This window comes from Chrysochloris asiatica, unplaced genomic scaffold (assembly GCF_000296735.1).
Source record: "Chrysochloris asiatica unplaced genomic scaffold, ChrAsi1.0 scaffold00003, whole genome shotgun sequence".
NCBI classification, from domain to species: Eukaryota; Metazoa; Chordata; class Mammalia; order Afrosoricida; family Chrysochloridae; genus Chrysochloris; species Chrysochloris asiatica.
In genome coordinates this window covers 10,604,017-10,619,980 of record NW_006408521.1, presented here as the reverse complement: position 1 = coordinate 10,619,980, position 15,964 = coordinate 10,604,017, and the positions used below count along the sequence as shown (strand labels likewise).

At 39.4% G+C, this 15,964-nt stretch overlaps 1 protein-coding gene across 1 annotated transcript in view; it reads left to right on the top strand.

Annotated features, from left to right (window-relative positions):
- The window catches only part of ASAH2B (N-acylsphingosine amidohydrolase (non-lysosomal ceramidase) 2B), a 106,101-nt gene that overhangs the window by 21,344 nt on the left and 68,793 nt on the right, over nt 1-15,964 (top strand). Inside the window, exons 5-6 of the mRNA XM_006831432.1 lie at nt 943-1,070; nt 2,175-2,252. Of these exons, the coding sequence (XP_006831495.1) occupies nt 943-1,070; nt 2,175-2,252 (206 nt within the window). The remainder of the gene's footprint in view (nt 1-942; nt 1,071-2,174; nt 2,253-15,964) is intronic.

The window sequence follows — 15,964 nt, the reverse complement described above, 5'->3', positions numbered from 1 at the left end:
TTTCTTGCTTCTGCCACAAATTCCCCCAGCTGTGAGCCTTCCAACCTTCTAAGTATTCCTTTATATGTGGTTCAGAGTTCTGGGACCATCCCCTGAGCGTGCTTGGTCGGGTACTCTGTGTTGTTGATGGCGGAGCTCTCTGCTATACGTCCACCCGATCCGCCATCTTGTTTGTTCTTTTCTCTATGTACTTTTTGAAGCCCCCTCATATCATAGCACAGAACACATGGTAGAAGTATATTTGCTTTGTGAAACTTTCTTTTACTGTGTCTTTGCTATACATTAATTTAAAATGCAAAATGTATCTCATACTATGGCTGGCAGCTAAATGTTTAGGAACCACTACCTCAGAAGGTGGTGGGAGGAGAGGGAAGGGAGGGTGAGGACCTTCCCCCAGATCCACTGCTCTGGAATCTATTCTGACTCATAACGATAGTAGTATTGCCCCCAGGACATCTAAGGTTGTAAGTCTTCTATTGCCACAGTATCCCATGGGAGCAGCTGGTGGGTTCAAATAGCCTACCTTTTAGTTAGCAGTGGAACACTTTAACCACTGCACCACCAGGGCTCCCTGTGAGGAACTTCAATGTCAACAAATCTTGTCCCAGTCTCGTCCTTATTTTGACTGTCAGATGGTGCCTGCCTCAGTCCAGCTGCAGGGGTGTCAAGAAAGACTAAGCAGTGGAGTGCTTTGACATTTGAGGCACCAATCAGCATGGTGCTTCCCTAGACACACCTCCATTTCTACTCTGGCGGCCATTTTGATTACCTCCAGAATGACAGACACCAGTTGTGTGGTCTTCCCAGCGTTCAATCCATAGTGGGACCAAGTTAAAGATAGGAAATTGTCCACAGGACTCTTCTGTTTATCTTGACCAAGTCATTATTCCCACCAGGGTTTCTAAAGGAACAACTCCGTATTTGTTTGTTTCTTTCTTTTAGAGCATTGACATAGCACACGCAAAGCTGACTCCAGGCAAAATCTTTACCAATAAAGGGAATGTGGAAGGTGTCCAGATCAACCGAAGCCCTTATTCTTACCTTCAGAATCCACAATCAGAGAGAGCAAGGTGAGGAGGAATGGTCAAGATGACGTTAGTGTTTTTCCTGTAGCGAACAGGAATAGTCGCGTAATTTAAGTATGGATTGTAACTTGATGAACACCAAAAGAGTATTAAAGCCAAAATAATTTGTGAATGTGTTTGTAAACTCAGACAAGAAAAAGCAAAAAGTAAATGAAGAAACACACATGGACTTGTGCGCGTTTCTTTCCAGTTCCCTTGCTGTGAGAAGCAGAGTGGGTATTTGACTCAGGCACAAGTGTGGCCTCATCCCAGCTCTGCAACTTACTAGTTGTGTGGCCTTAAGGGATTTACTTCTCTTAATTTATGAACTTTCAGCTTTTTCATCTGAGGAACGCAGATAATAATGCACATATTAAATGCTTGTTAAATTAATGAATTTTATTTTAAAAATGTTTCATCCAAAAGAAAACATCTTAGTTCAAGAGAATGTAACTAGGGAGAGGAGATAAAAGAATAAAGAGCCAGAATGAAGAGTAAGAAATAAAGTCAACATAATGGGATGCATCTGAGGGAGATGATTATTTTGTCTGTTCTTTTTTCTTCCATCATGAACCAGGTTTAAGACCAAAGAGAAGGGCTTGATCACTGTGGTAGTGTAAAATAACAACTCAGTTTCAAGTTGGCCACTTGACGTTTTGCATTTGTCTGCATATATTTCAATAGTTTTCAAAGGAATTGATTTTTAGAAAATATAATCTGGTTTCTTTTGAAAGGACATAAAAGAATATTTCAAATTGTAATGCTTTTGTGTTGCATTTTCCTAGCTACTTTTCAGATGTTCTATTAAAACTTGATATGTAAAGAGAAATTTCAAAGATACAATCCTTTTGAATAAAAGTGCATATATGTCAAATTAGATAAAAATATAATATTAATTTAACTCTAGTCAGTTTATCTAGTGCCTTTGATTTTGATCATAATTGTAAACCATTTCCTTAGCTGAAGGATGAGGTGCATGGGACCATGGCTTATCAGGGAGACTCACTTAATGAAAGGAACTTTTGCTTTTGTATTAGCTTTATTGCTTGTCACACATGAGGACCAGACTCTAACACAAATTTGACTAAGCTTCTCTGTTTTCCTGACCAGGTATTCTTCAAATACAGACAAAGAAATGGTAGTGTTGAAAATGGTTGATCTGAATGGAGATCACCTGGGATTTCTCAGGTACTGTATTTCCTTTTCCAAATCTGTCAGGATAACGCCTTTTAATTATAGGGTGGAGGGAGAGAGATAATGGAACTGTGTCAGCAGAGAGAACAATAAGTCAAGGGCTTCAGTGTTGACTCAGAAGGCAGACACATCTGGCTTCCAGCTATGTGACATTGGGCAAGGGTTTCAGTCTCCAGGGGATTTGATCTTTTTCTATTACCTGAGGTGACTACAAACATTACTTAATGAAGGATCTCAGTAAAGAGCTCAGTACAGCATCTGGCACATTATATAAAGGCTCAGTTAAACATTGGTCTTTATTGCTATATCAAGATCTTATATGTGGAATTTTATGATGGCGCACCATGATCTCTTGCTAAAATGGGGACTGTAATCTGACCAACCAGGCAAGTAATTATTAAACCTGTGCTTTCCTAAAAGGGTTAAGTCTAATTCAGGACAATGCCAATTGCTGCTAAAAGCAGAACCTATACCACCTAAAGGAAGCAAGTTTAAATTATAGTTACGCAAGATTCTAGCGCTGTTCTCTGGAAGTGACTGCATATAAGGAAGCTCATGGATTTCATTTTTTTCAAAAAGAAGGCGTTTACATTCAGATGTGGTTTGGTCCCTGCATTTGGACTGCCTTAGAAATTGACTAGATAGTAAACATGCTGTTGCTGTTAAGTGCTGACTCATAGCGACTCTGTATAGGGTTTCTAAGGAGCAGCTGGTGGGTGTGAACCAGTGACCTTTCAGTTAATAGTCCAGTGCTTATACTACAGTACCACACCAAGACTTGGTGGTTAACATAGGGCCAGACAACTTTGATCTTGACTTGTCCTTATTAGCTATGTGATTTGGACAAATTCTATAATTGCTCTGTGTCTCTGAAATTGTGGGACAAAGGAGTTCTTAAAATGTTGAAAACGTGTTCGTAAATGTGGTAAGGGGGTGTACAAAAGGATTCTGAAATAATCAAAGGGAAATAGTTGTTGTGAAGTGCCGTCGAGTTGATTCTGACTCATAACAATCCTATATAGGGTTTCTGAGGAGCAGTTGGTGAGTTTGAACTGCTGAACTTGCGGCTCAAACTGACTTGCAGTCCAGTGCATTATCCTGAAGCGTGACACCAGGACTCCATTGAATTAAGAATAACAAAGGAGTAAAGAAAAACATTAAAAGCCAAGACTCATGATTCAGCCATGAAGATTGGGTTTATAATTAGGAGAAATACAGCAACATGGTGCTAAGTACAAGCTTTGGCATCAGCTGGACTTGGGTCAAATTGCAGTCCTGCTAGTTGCTAACTCTGTAGTCTGAAGAAAGTAACTTGTCCACTTACACCTTAGTAATCCTCTTTGAAAATTACAATGATAATAGTTCCTAGGATTCTTTGAAGATTAAACTAGATGATGCATGTGAAGCTCTAGTGCTGTGCCTGAAATATAAGAAGAGTCTAATAATTTTAGCTAAAAGGTAAAAGATAGAATAAGATTCTACCTGTTTCAAATAAATTCACCACTAGCATATCAGAATGCCTAGCATTTGAGTCACTAGAGGCAGGGTCACTAAAAAGTCCCTGTTAAAATAAACTTTGTTCTGTAGACTGACATCATAAAACTTGTTCTTCCATTACAATATAATCATCTACTGATTGATTGTTATGTGGCAGGTAATTCAACAGACTTTCTATATGTCAGGCACTTATATGTGCTTGGGGTATGTTATACTAAATAAGACATAGTCCCAATTCTAATGTGCTTAAAGATTAGTGGGCTGATTGTGGGGCAAGAGGAGAGACTGACAGACAAGTAACCATAAGTCAGATGACCACCATGCTGTCATAAATAAATACTGTGGTAATTTGGAGGCGATAGAAGTCCAGGTGTGCTGCTGTTGGATAAGTTCTGGACTGCCAACCTTAAGGCTGGGGATTCAAATCCACTAGTCCAGACTCTAAAGTGTCACTATGGGTTGGAATAGACTTGATGGCACTTAACAACAACAACAGTACTGAGCTTTGTCCGGGAGCATGTTGGAAGGTTTTAAAGAGAAAACATTTGAACTGGATCTTGAAGGAGCCTTGTGATTTCTCTTGGAGTTAGGAAGAACAGTGAGTTGTAGGCCAGAGTGTGGGCTTGGTCAGGGAGTGGGTAAGAGATGAATCTGGAAAAGTAAGTGAATTCTAGATTATAAAGCACTTTCAGAAGAGGGTTCTAACCAGTAGTGTCAGGATAAGACTATAGATCAAGGCTAGATAGACTAAACATCTCAAATCAATTGGGAGAAGTTGGCTTTTCCCTTACAGTTTCTATGAACTCTTAGCTTACTGACTGAGATCAGTCACATTTTCTTTTACTAGGTTCTGAACCATTTAACTATAGGAACAGAACATTTAAAAAATGCTATCCTTCTGACCAGATGGTCTTTGCTTCCTTGCATATAACTACATTGCAAATCTAGAAGTCCCAGGGTCAACTGTCAAGGTTATAACAACAACTTTCCATCTGCTGAGTTTGACACTGCAATAACTTTCCATTGTTTCTATAGTGGCCATATGTTATTCTTGATGAAATTGTTCCTGCAGTTGTTTTCTGTTGCATAGTGACAACTGCTCATTGAATACATTAAAAATGATCCAAAATATGAAGCCAGATCTGGGCTGCTGGAATAACTCAGTTACTATGGGTATGTACTTGCTGTTAAATGGTATACACAATCACAAGGAGGCCACATCTGACCTCCTCTGACTTCACAAGGTGGGAGGAGAGTCAAACACTACATCAGGTCAAGACTGATTCCTATAAGGCAAAGGTCAAACATGCTTCCATCCTCCAACCTTCTTACCACCGTCCTTCCCATAGCACTCTATTTCTCAGGTGGTGAAAATAATTCATAGCACTGGCCACTCAGAACTCACAGACAATACAATTATAGGGCTTATTAGGGAAACTACGTATGAGGTTACAATTCAGGACCAGAACTGTTCAGGATATAGTGCTTTGGTTAGGATAGCCTCTTCCCAACCATGTCTGTGATCCGAACCTCTCAGCGACAAGGGACCTTGACCTCTGCCCTGCTCAGGCACTGTTACAAAGCTCCATAAGTTCTGCTGACAAATGCTCCAAGGGTGCTCGACTTCACTGAATGCACTCAGCTCTAGCTCTGTGGGTCAGCAAGCCTAGTTTCCACCAGTTAGGTGCCTGGAGGCAACCTAGTCCACAAGTGAACTTCTTGCCTGAAAGCACTCAGATTTACTCACTCAGGGGGCTGGGAAGCCCATCACTGTGTCTCATGCTTTGGCTCTTGGTTTCGCTGTTGCTGCTCTCTGTTGCTCTTCTGCCACACCAAATGTGCCACAGCACTGTCTCCTGGGTCAAGGAGCAACTCACAGGGATCTCAAGGTCCAAAGGACATACTCCACTCTGGGCTCTTCTTTCTTGTTGATAGCAAGGGCCCCACTATTGCTGCTGAGATGGTTCATTGTATACTCAGCAGAATGGCAAAATTGCTCATTCCCCATGTTAGGATTCTAAGTTCTTACAATCACATTTAGCCTGGTTAATAATCACTCACAACTGAAGCATATCATCCTATCAGCATCTTCCCCCACTTTTATTTTCAAGACCCATCTGGAAAAGAAGAAATAAACCCAATCGGCATGGTATCAGTCAGTCGTTTGGTGGGAGATACAAAGGCTATGGATAGAAGAGTCATATCAAATAATTCACTGCATCACAGATGAAATCTTAAGGTTCAGGGAGTTTGGGAAGCATAGAATCTCAAAATTGTGTGGCATGGAGATTCAACTGAGGAGCCAAAGTCTAAAAAGGCAGTGTGACCTAGTCAGTGCCATAGGAATAATTTATAGTGAAGCCAAGAGCATCTTTTTCACACTAAAAACCATACTGAAGTTCAAATGCCTTCATTCCTACTTTCATTTTGTCTTCATTCAAGGAGCTTACACTAGGATTCTACAATGTGCCATGAGATACTTCCCAGTTCAGGTATCCCCTGCCTTTCAAAAGTTTGCTTTATGCCACTTTAAAAAACCTGCATTAGTATCTGTTTTCACTAGCTGAAAGAAATCCAAAGGTAATTTTCATTTTTACAACAAATGGTGAAAAGAGAAACCAGCATTCAGTGTTTTGCTGTGAGCTGGGGGTAGTATGCTGAGCAGAGAGGGTGGCATTGCCAAGTTACTTCCCTAATAACCACATGGTCCATAATTTCTACTTTATATAGCCTGTGTCTTTGTCATATCACTCCTGATTTTTCTACCTGTTGGTGCTGTTTTAGATTGTTGCATGGTTTGCTATGATTTGGTAGACTATTTTTCCGGTATAACTGAGTGATAATTGCTGCTTTCTTTTCTGCCATTTTGGCTTACAAAAGTTTTCAGAGGGACACTCCACTTCTGGCTAGTGGCAGTGATGATGTACTTTTGAGTTGGTTCTGACTCATAGAGAGCCTGTGTAGGGTTTCTGAGGCTGTAAATCTTTATGGCAGCAGAATGCCGCAACTTTCTCATGAAAAGCCTCTGGTGGATTCGAACTGCTGACTTTGTAGTTAGTAGCCCAGCTCATAATTTACTACACTACCGGGGGACTCCTTCTACTTCTGGATGTTGTTGTTGTTTTTAAGTGCTGTTGAGTTGACTCTGACCCATAGTGACTCTGCATAGGGTTTTTGCGGAGTGGCTGGTGGATTTGACCCACTGACCTTGCAGTTCAAACTGACCTTGTGGTCCAGTGTATTATCCTGCTGCACCACATAGCAAGGGAATAATGTATTCTTCTTTGGGATTATGCATTCTCTGACCTTGGGACCAGAATATCTATGTTTATATTCTTTGTGCAAATCCTTTCAGCTCTGTGAGACACAGTTTCCACATTTTTACAAATGCAAAGATAACACCTTCCCTCCCACAGAGACTCATTCATGTATTAAATATTTGTGGAATATAAATGCTATGCACTGAGCTTGTACTAGGGATAGTTTGTTGGCAAAAATAGATGTAGTTTCCCCTCTGCATACAGAGTAGATCGGGATGGGAAACTTAGATACTGGCTACCTAAAATGAGGGGGTGATAAAGGCACGAAGTGACTGGCTTACAAGTTTTCAAGAGGGATTTTAGTTTATGAGTGTGTCGGGGAAGAAAAAGTCCCCACTGAATTGTTTTCGTCTTGTCTAGATGGTTCTGGTGAAAAGAAATGGGGATAAGATTCTTATGATTCAATAGTGAGTAATTGTTATCATGACTAATTGTGACTATCACAATTGTAAAGGTAGAAGTTTTGTACAAAAACAGGGAACAGGGACAATGTTAATCTTACAATTCAGAAATAGAGGACCCTAGGACCATCAAGGGAGAAGAGCACAAGAAGAATGGGGGACCCTATCCAGTGAAGCAGTGATACCATTGATGGAGGCAGAGATGGGGACATGGAGAGAGGGATCATCTAAGAACTCTGGACTCATGGAAACAGAGGGACTGAGAGCTGGCAGCCAGGAGGCAGGCTTGCAGAATGTACCCTTTAGTGGTGTAAATTATTATATATGTCTGAATGTTTAAAGAAAACAAAAGGGGCTAAAATGAGTAGAGAGAAATACTGTTAACTGATGGTACATGGAGGGGATTATAATCAATGTAATGGAATAAAGTGTATGATTTGTTGAATGTAAAACTGGTGATCTGCCCTGTAAACTCTCACTCAAATCACAATAGAAACTTTTAAAAAAAAAATGTGGTTGCTGTCTTCATAGACCATACAGTGTGCAGGTACAGACAGGAGACATTCAAATAGCCACAGACCCAAGTGTAGGTATAATTGGGATAAGGATTAAGAAAGGAAGGCACATGTGGCTATGAAAACCTGCCTTGGAAATATTTTACTTCATCAGGGCAGAAATGACAATGGAACTGAAAACTGTAGGGAGAGTAGGAATGAATTGGGAAAATGGAAGGGAAAGAACATTTCACACAGTGGGAGAAATATGTGCAAAAGTCCTGTGGCCTATTTGAGGAATGGATGGAAGGTCCGCATCTGTGGCTGAAGTACAGAGAGCAATAGGACACCGTGCTCTGAGATAAAGACAGATTTGAAAAGATTTAAAGATCATAGTAAACATTTTGGTCTTTATACTTAGAGGAATGGGAAATCATTAAAATGTCTTAAACTAGGTTTGAGGTTGTGGATTCTTAAAGAGTTAGGAAGGATGGAAACCAGAGAAATTAAATAAAAACATATGAGTGAAAGAATTCCATAAACCATTAAGTCTTCTATTTGTGAGCCCAAAATTTGTTCCAGTTGATCTATTTATGTAAGGAAAATATTTCTTTTTGCATATGTTGTTGTTGTTGAGTACCACTGAGTCAGTTCCAATTCTTGGAAGCCCTATATAGGGTTTCCAAGGCTGTATATTTGCAGGAACCAAAAGTGTCATCTTTCTCCCATGGAGTGGCTGGTAGGCTTGAGTTGTCAGCCTTAGGGTTCACTGCCCAGTGCTAATCGTACAGACCCACCTATATCACCTTATTAAAAACAAAAGTAAAAAATAGTGAATACATTTTAAAGAAAGAGGCTGTGAACAAGTTGAGGAGATGAAGCTGGGTCTTGGGAAATTCTTTGTATATTATGTCTACATAGTATTATGTATACACAAATAAGTTATAAAGAGAACAAATAAAACCTAAGTTTCAAATATCTACACCAAAAAGGTGTAGATCATTGGAATGACGGCCATGGTTTGTGGCAGAGCCATATCTCACATAGTTACTGTGTGCAGGCAGCTCTGGGAATGGCATCTAAGGAGAACAAAAACCTAAACAGTTGCCCTTGAGTTAATTCTGACCCATGGTGACCATGACCCTACGAATGTTTAAGTAGAGCTGTGTTCCATACGATATGCTTTTCTTTTAAACTTTTTATTGTGAATTGAATGGAGGTTTTCAGATTCAACAAATCATATACTTTGGTTCATTACAATGATTGCAATCCACTCCATCTGCCATCAGTTAACAGTATTTACCTCTATGCATTTTAACTCTTGAATTCCTCTTGTGTCTCCTGCTACCTTCATCTTTCCTCTGTCAAGCTCTCTCTTGTATGTTGCCTGCTCCATCAGCCATGTTAACAGGTATCTACCTTCTAGCCCATGAATAATTTTCCCTTCCCTCTTCCATCATAACCATCACAGAATATTTTTTTATCCAGAAAACATTTTCTTAACTTTTTGCATCAGTGGTTTTATACAATATCTGTAGTTTTATGATTGTCTAATTTCACTCAGCCTAATGTCCTCCATATTCATCCATGTTGTGAGGCATTTTGCCAATTCATTGTTATTCTTCAACATTGCATCATATTCCGTTGTGTTTTTGTTTCTAAGTTTGAGTAACCGTTCTTCTGTTGGACATTTAGGCTGTCGCCTTCTTTTTGTTGTTGTGCAAGTGCCGCGATGAATGTGGGTGTGCATCTCTGTGGTAAGATGTATCTTTTGTAGACAGCATATTAAGGGCTCTGTTTTCTTATCTATTCTCCTACATTTTGTCTCTTGACAGGTACATCTAATCCATTTACACTCAGTGTAATTATCGATAGGTATGAATTGATTGCTGTCATTTTTCTGTGTGTTTTTGTTCCACATAATTTTATGTGCTGAGTTCATTTTTTTGTGTGGGTTTTTTTTTTTTTTTCATTTTTATTTCTCTGTGTTAATGGTTGTTAATTCTTTCTGATTTTCCTCTTTTTTAGTTTCATATGAGGGTACATTGATTTTATTTGCGATTACTCAGTAATTTATTAATTTTTACCCCTATTTAAAAAGTCTGCTTTATCTCAAAATCTACTTGACTTCCTCACCATTTGGAAGTTCTGCATGTACACTTGTTTTTGCTTTGTATCTAATTTCATTAGACACTATTTCAGGCTTCCATTGCTTTGCATTTACTCCTTTGCTCTTTCAATGTATTGTTCATTTTGTAAATCTTAATACTAAACTCCTGGATTTCTAATTGCAGGTTTGTATTGTTTCAAATGTTGCATTTATTTTGCCTGTTTGGCTTTGTAATGTTTTACTGAATTCTTCTAATGTTTTTCTGTGTTCTCCTTGCATTCCTTGATATTTCTGTCAATTCTTTGAAAGTACCTAAATAGCATTCTTTCAAATTCTTTTTCAGTTAGTTCCATTACCTTTTCTTCCTCAGAAACGTTTTCTTGGTCTGCATCTTGGTCATTTGTCTGATCTATTCTGTCTTGTTTCTTCATGTAAGCTAAAATTGTCTGTTGTTTTTGGTGCATTGTGATATTGTATTTGTATTTAATTGATGATTGTTTGTTGATATGTGGGAGAAAGATGAGGTTTTCTGGTCCCACACAAATTTAAAGCCTCACAAACCCTACACAGTGTCACTGTGAATTGAACCAACTCCAAGGCACTTAACAACAGTAACAACATATTAATATGTTCTTATGCTCTCACCAACTATCTCCAGTGAGTATAGTTAGAGAATGGGCACATATGCACCATTCTCTATTCACTGTTCCTACACCTCAATGAGTTTGGTTGGTATTGACTTCTGTCTGTGGTTTGCTCTGTTGGTATAGATCTGCAGAGGGTACAGTTGTGGCTGGGTTGTATGGACACAGTTACTGCCTCCTGTTGGGTGGAAAAGAAGATAACCTCCTCCCCACCATACAACAGAAAACAAAATAGAATAAGCAAATAATGAACCAATGATGAAAAGAGAAATAAATATAGGAGAGAAACCAACAGCACTAGAAAAAATAAAATAATACCTGAAAAAGAAAAGAGGAAAATAGAGTTATAGAAGATAAAAATAAGAGAGACAATAAAAGGAAACAATAAACACTGAGGAAATCCAGGGCAAAGGAAGATGAAAAGAGAAAAAGAGTAGCAAAGAAAGATCAGTTGAGAAAAAAGAGAAAGGAAATGAAAAACAAGAAAAGAAGGAAAAACAAAAGCAGAGATAGAAAGGATAAAATTCAAGGCAGTGGAAAGAGAAGGAGAAGAAAGAATAAACAAACAAAAACAATGGAACAACAAAAGGAAAAAAATAAAACCAAGAAAATAAGTGCAGCTGCCAGAACCAGTAATGTGAAAGTTCTGGGGCACTTCTGCCAGCCAAGGAGCTCATGAGGTGCGTGTGGAAGGGATGTGATGGTGGAGTTCCTGGCCTAGATGGAGTACCTACAGACCTAGGTGTTATCTATGTCCAGGGCTCTTAAACTTGAAGTAGTTCATGGAGGTCCTTGATAGAGCTGGTTTCAGTGTTTGTTAGGACCACAGGGCAGCTGGGACCAGGGTGACTAATTATGAGGATTTCTGCTGAACTACTGCTGGTCTGGTGGCACTGCAGTTTCTGTAGTTCTGGAGCTGAGCCCCCCGTGAATCCAGGCACCTGAACAGCATAGCTGGTCCCTGCCTCACACTGGTGTGGCTCGTAACCATTCAGTTCCTAACTCCTATAGAGTAGGGAATATACTGTGGGTGAATGAGGGTGTGTGCTGGTCACATCTCTGGTCACCAGGGATGCATGGGGAGGAGGAAGGAATTGTACCTTTCCATTTGCCTTTGTGAATCTGCTTTTCCAGGCTACCTTCTGTCACCAAAGATGCTCACAAAAGTTCAAGATAGTCATGCAGCATTAGGTCAGCCATTCACCAGTCAGTCTCCCTCTCTGGCCGGCCCTGCTCAGCTTTTCCTCCCAACAAACATTCAACCAATATCTCTAACCTTACCTCTCAAGTTCTGGGTTTCAGGATTGTCATCTGTGTCTGTTTCAGTTAGTCCCTTGCATCTTTGTTGTAGAAGGTCCATGCAGTGTATCTGACTAGTCTGCCAATGTGCTGAAAGTCTGCTCCATAGAGGACTTAATGACTGATTTTTTAGAAGCAGATTACCAGAACTTTCTTCTGAGGTGCCTCTGGGTAGACTCAAATTACCAAACTTTTAGTTAACAATCAAGCATGCAACCTTTTGCATCACCCAGGAACTGGCAATGGGAAAATCCCTTGTATCCTCAGTGCAACAGAGCAAGATTACTTTTGCTTTCCCTCCATTTTCCTACCTCTTTGCCATTGGAACATTTTCTTCCTTGAGTTTGCGTACGTGGCGTAGACTCTTTTTCTCCACCTATGAGTCCATCAGGAATCAGTATGATATTACTCCTATGGATTGGAGCTGTAAGGAAGGTCTGAGCAGATGTTAGAATGATAGCTCTGTTGCCTTCTACTTTACATGTTACAAATGCTTTTATTCTTACTTAGAGGGGTTGTAGAAGGGGGACACTTTAAAGGCATATTTTAAAAAACAGTGGAGATAGTGATTTGTTAAACCTACTTTATATAATTTTGCATACAAACTTAGAAAAGTCCAATTTATGAAATAACGCTCATTTATTTGAATGATATTCACATATGGAATTTGAGAGGGTAAATCTTCTCTACCTCCCTTACTATGACTTTTTGAATTCTAATGTCTGTATGTTTTTTTGTTTTTTTTTTCCTCAATTGCTCTCTATTTTTCCATCTATAGTCACTCAGTCCACTTAAACCCATTTAAACACTAAATGCTATCCTTAAACCATTATTTTTATGTTTTATGTTATCATTAAACCATTATTTTTAATTTTTTGAGGTTGACTTTCTATAACTTTTAATTATGGATTAGGTAACGGTTTACAGAGCAGATTACCAGTTTTACATTTAACCGTTCATGCACATATTGTTTCATCTAATTGATTACAGTCCCCTCAATGTAACATCACTGATCCTACTTCCTTCCTATGTTTCCCGTTTCTATTTCTTCTTTTTCCCTAACCCTTCTGAATTTTGTTCTTTGAAAAATGATGCCCTTTTCATCTCATCTGGTTGATTATTCTAAAGTGCATTTCTCACTTTATTGTTCTTCTTTGTTTGGCTGAAACTTGAGCCGTGGGAGTGAGTTTAGTTCCAAACTTGAAGGTTGACTAAGGGCCATGGTCTCAGGGGTTCTGCGAGTCTCTATCTTACCAGTAAACCTCGTCTTTTTTCTTAACTGATGGTGAGTTTTGTTCCACACTTTCTCCCACTCTATCTAAGAGCATGTAATTATGATCCCTTTCAGAGCAGTTGGTTGTGGTAGCTGGACACCATCTAGTTCTTCTGTTCTCAGTCATGGAGACTGTTCATATGGTCCATTAGTCCATTGAGCTAATTATTTCCATGTTTCTTTGATTTTTATCATTCTTCTTTCCTCCAGACAGGAAGACACCAATAGTTGTACCTTAGATGACCACTCAAGAACTTTTAAGACCCCAGTTTCTACTCATCAAAGTAGACTGCAGAACACTGTCTTTGTGAACTATGCTTCATTAAACCATTCTTGAACTTTTCTCTTTTCTCCATCGTAACTCATCTTTGTAAATATGTACTCCATTAGCATCAACTCTAGTTTATAAAGACCTGCTCTCTGTTTAAGAGCCTTGGGCATCACAAATTATTAAGTGCTCAAATAACTGAAAGGTTAGCAGTTCAAATATACCCTCGAAAGCAACTGGTTTGGTTTGATGTGGACTCTATGTTCCTACACTCTTCACTGATTTTGTCTGCCCTATTCGACATCTTTCATGTTGTGAAACTTGATGCTGATTTCCTGCTCTAACTTTTCTGTCCATTGTCATAAGCATTCGTGAAAGCTACAGCTTGCTTATTTGCAGTCATTTCCTTAAGCTAAGTTCCTAGAGGAGGGACTGTAGAGCCAAAGAGAGAGAATACAGATATTGTATTTATAAGGATTTTCCTATCAGTTGTCAAATGCCCTTTGGAAAGGTGTTTTGTCAGTTTACGCTTTTGCCAAAATATAATCAGAGTGTTATTTCCCACACTCTTGCCAATCTGGGTAATATTATCCTGCCTTATAATTGTTTCTAAGTGATGATCAGAAGCACCAGATGACTATTATCTCCCTTTATATTTCTTAAATTCCTAGCTAGACTAAATCAAAACAAAAAACCCTACAAGCATACACATATAAAAACAACAACCCACAAAATCCTTATTTATTTCCTGTTTGCTTTTGTTGGTTGCTCAATCATATTATTTACGGCAGTAACGTTCTAGAGTCTACTCAAACCAGATGTCCCTCAAGTAACATTATATAGAGGAGCTTGCTCATCTAAGAATTTAAAGATAATGAAAGTATTTGTTGAGAATGCATAGCTCTTCTCTAGAGCAGAAATGGCAGAGAGAGGTTTCAGGTTGCTGGCTACCAGGTTTATACAATCTTGGAAATACTCTTGTGTGCTACAACTCATTGTATTTCTTTGTCTGTATCCATTGCTTTTCTGGGTTTAAAATCCAAGCCACCCTTTGGAAAAAATCATGGGTCCAATAGCTCATCCAGTATAAGAAAATAAAACATCCTTTCCTTTTCTGCCACCAAGCAATTGGCAGTGGGACGGGACGGAGTGAGGAGGACTGTGAGGGAAGGGAAAAGGCCATTCATCAAGGTAATTAAATGTCAGGAGCCACAACAGACAGAATGTGAAATTCCAGTGGTTTAAAACATGAAACATTTATTTGTCACCCATGCAGAGTCTAATGAAGAGTGAATAGTTCTGCACACATATTGGCTAGAGCTATTTGACATGCCCCTTCCTATAAGTGAGACTGAGGAACTGAAGAAAACCAAACAAAGCCAAACCCACTATTTTCTAGTAAATTCCAATTTATAGTGACCATATAGGCCAGGGAACAGCTCCTTAGGGTGTCGGAGACTGGGAAGCTTTACAAGAGCAGACAGTCTCATTTTCCTCCACAGAGCACTGCTGGTGGTACGCCTCAACACTTAACCCACAGCACCACTGGGAATGCAAGCGTGAGTGGGTCTTTCGTAAGCACTCAGTCTCTGCCACAAGAGGGCAGAGTATCCTCACTTAATCATTTCATGCTCATATCACTGACAATTAAATATATGTTTTAAATATACACACATGCACAGCATATATATGTATGAGTCCTGGTGTGACACCATATGATAAGCACTCTACCTAAAGGTCAGTTTGAACTACAAAGTCGGTGGTTCAACTTCACTGGCTCCCCAGAAACCCTCTATAGGGTCACTATGAGTTGGAGGCCACTTGTTGGCACTTAACAACATAAATATGTATATATTGTAGTCCTGGTGTGGTGCTGTAGGAAGAGCACTGGATTGCTAACTGAAAGGTCGGTGTTTCAAAGCCACCAGTTCTTTGGAAACCCTATATAGGGTTGCTATGAGTCAGAACTGACTTGACGGCACTTAACAATAACAACAACAACAACAACAACAACACACACACACACACACACACACACACATATATTGTTTAAAGTGACCTTGCAGTTCAGTGCATTAGCCTGTAGCAACACACCAGGACTCCTATATATATTTTTTTGTTGTTGTTAAGCGCCTTTGAGTCAATTCTGATTCAGCAAACTTGTGTAGGGTTTCTGAGGAGTAGCTGGTGAGACTGAACAGCCAAAATTGTGGTTCAAACTGACCTTGCAGTCCAGCGCATTAACCCACAGTGCCACACCAGGACATATGTATATATGCATATATGTATATATACATATATATGTTGTTGTTAAGTGCTGTTGAGTTGGTTCTGACGCATAGTGACCCTGCTTAGAGTTTTCTACGAGCGACTGGTGAGGCTGAACTGCTGACCTTGCAG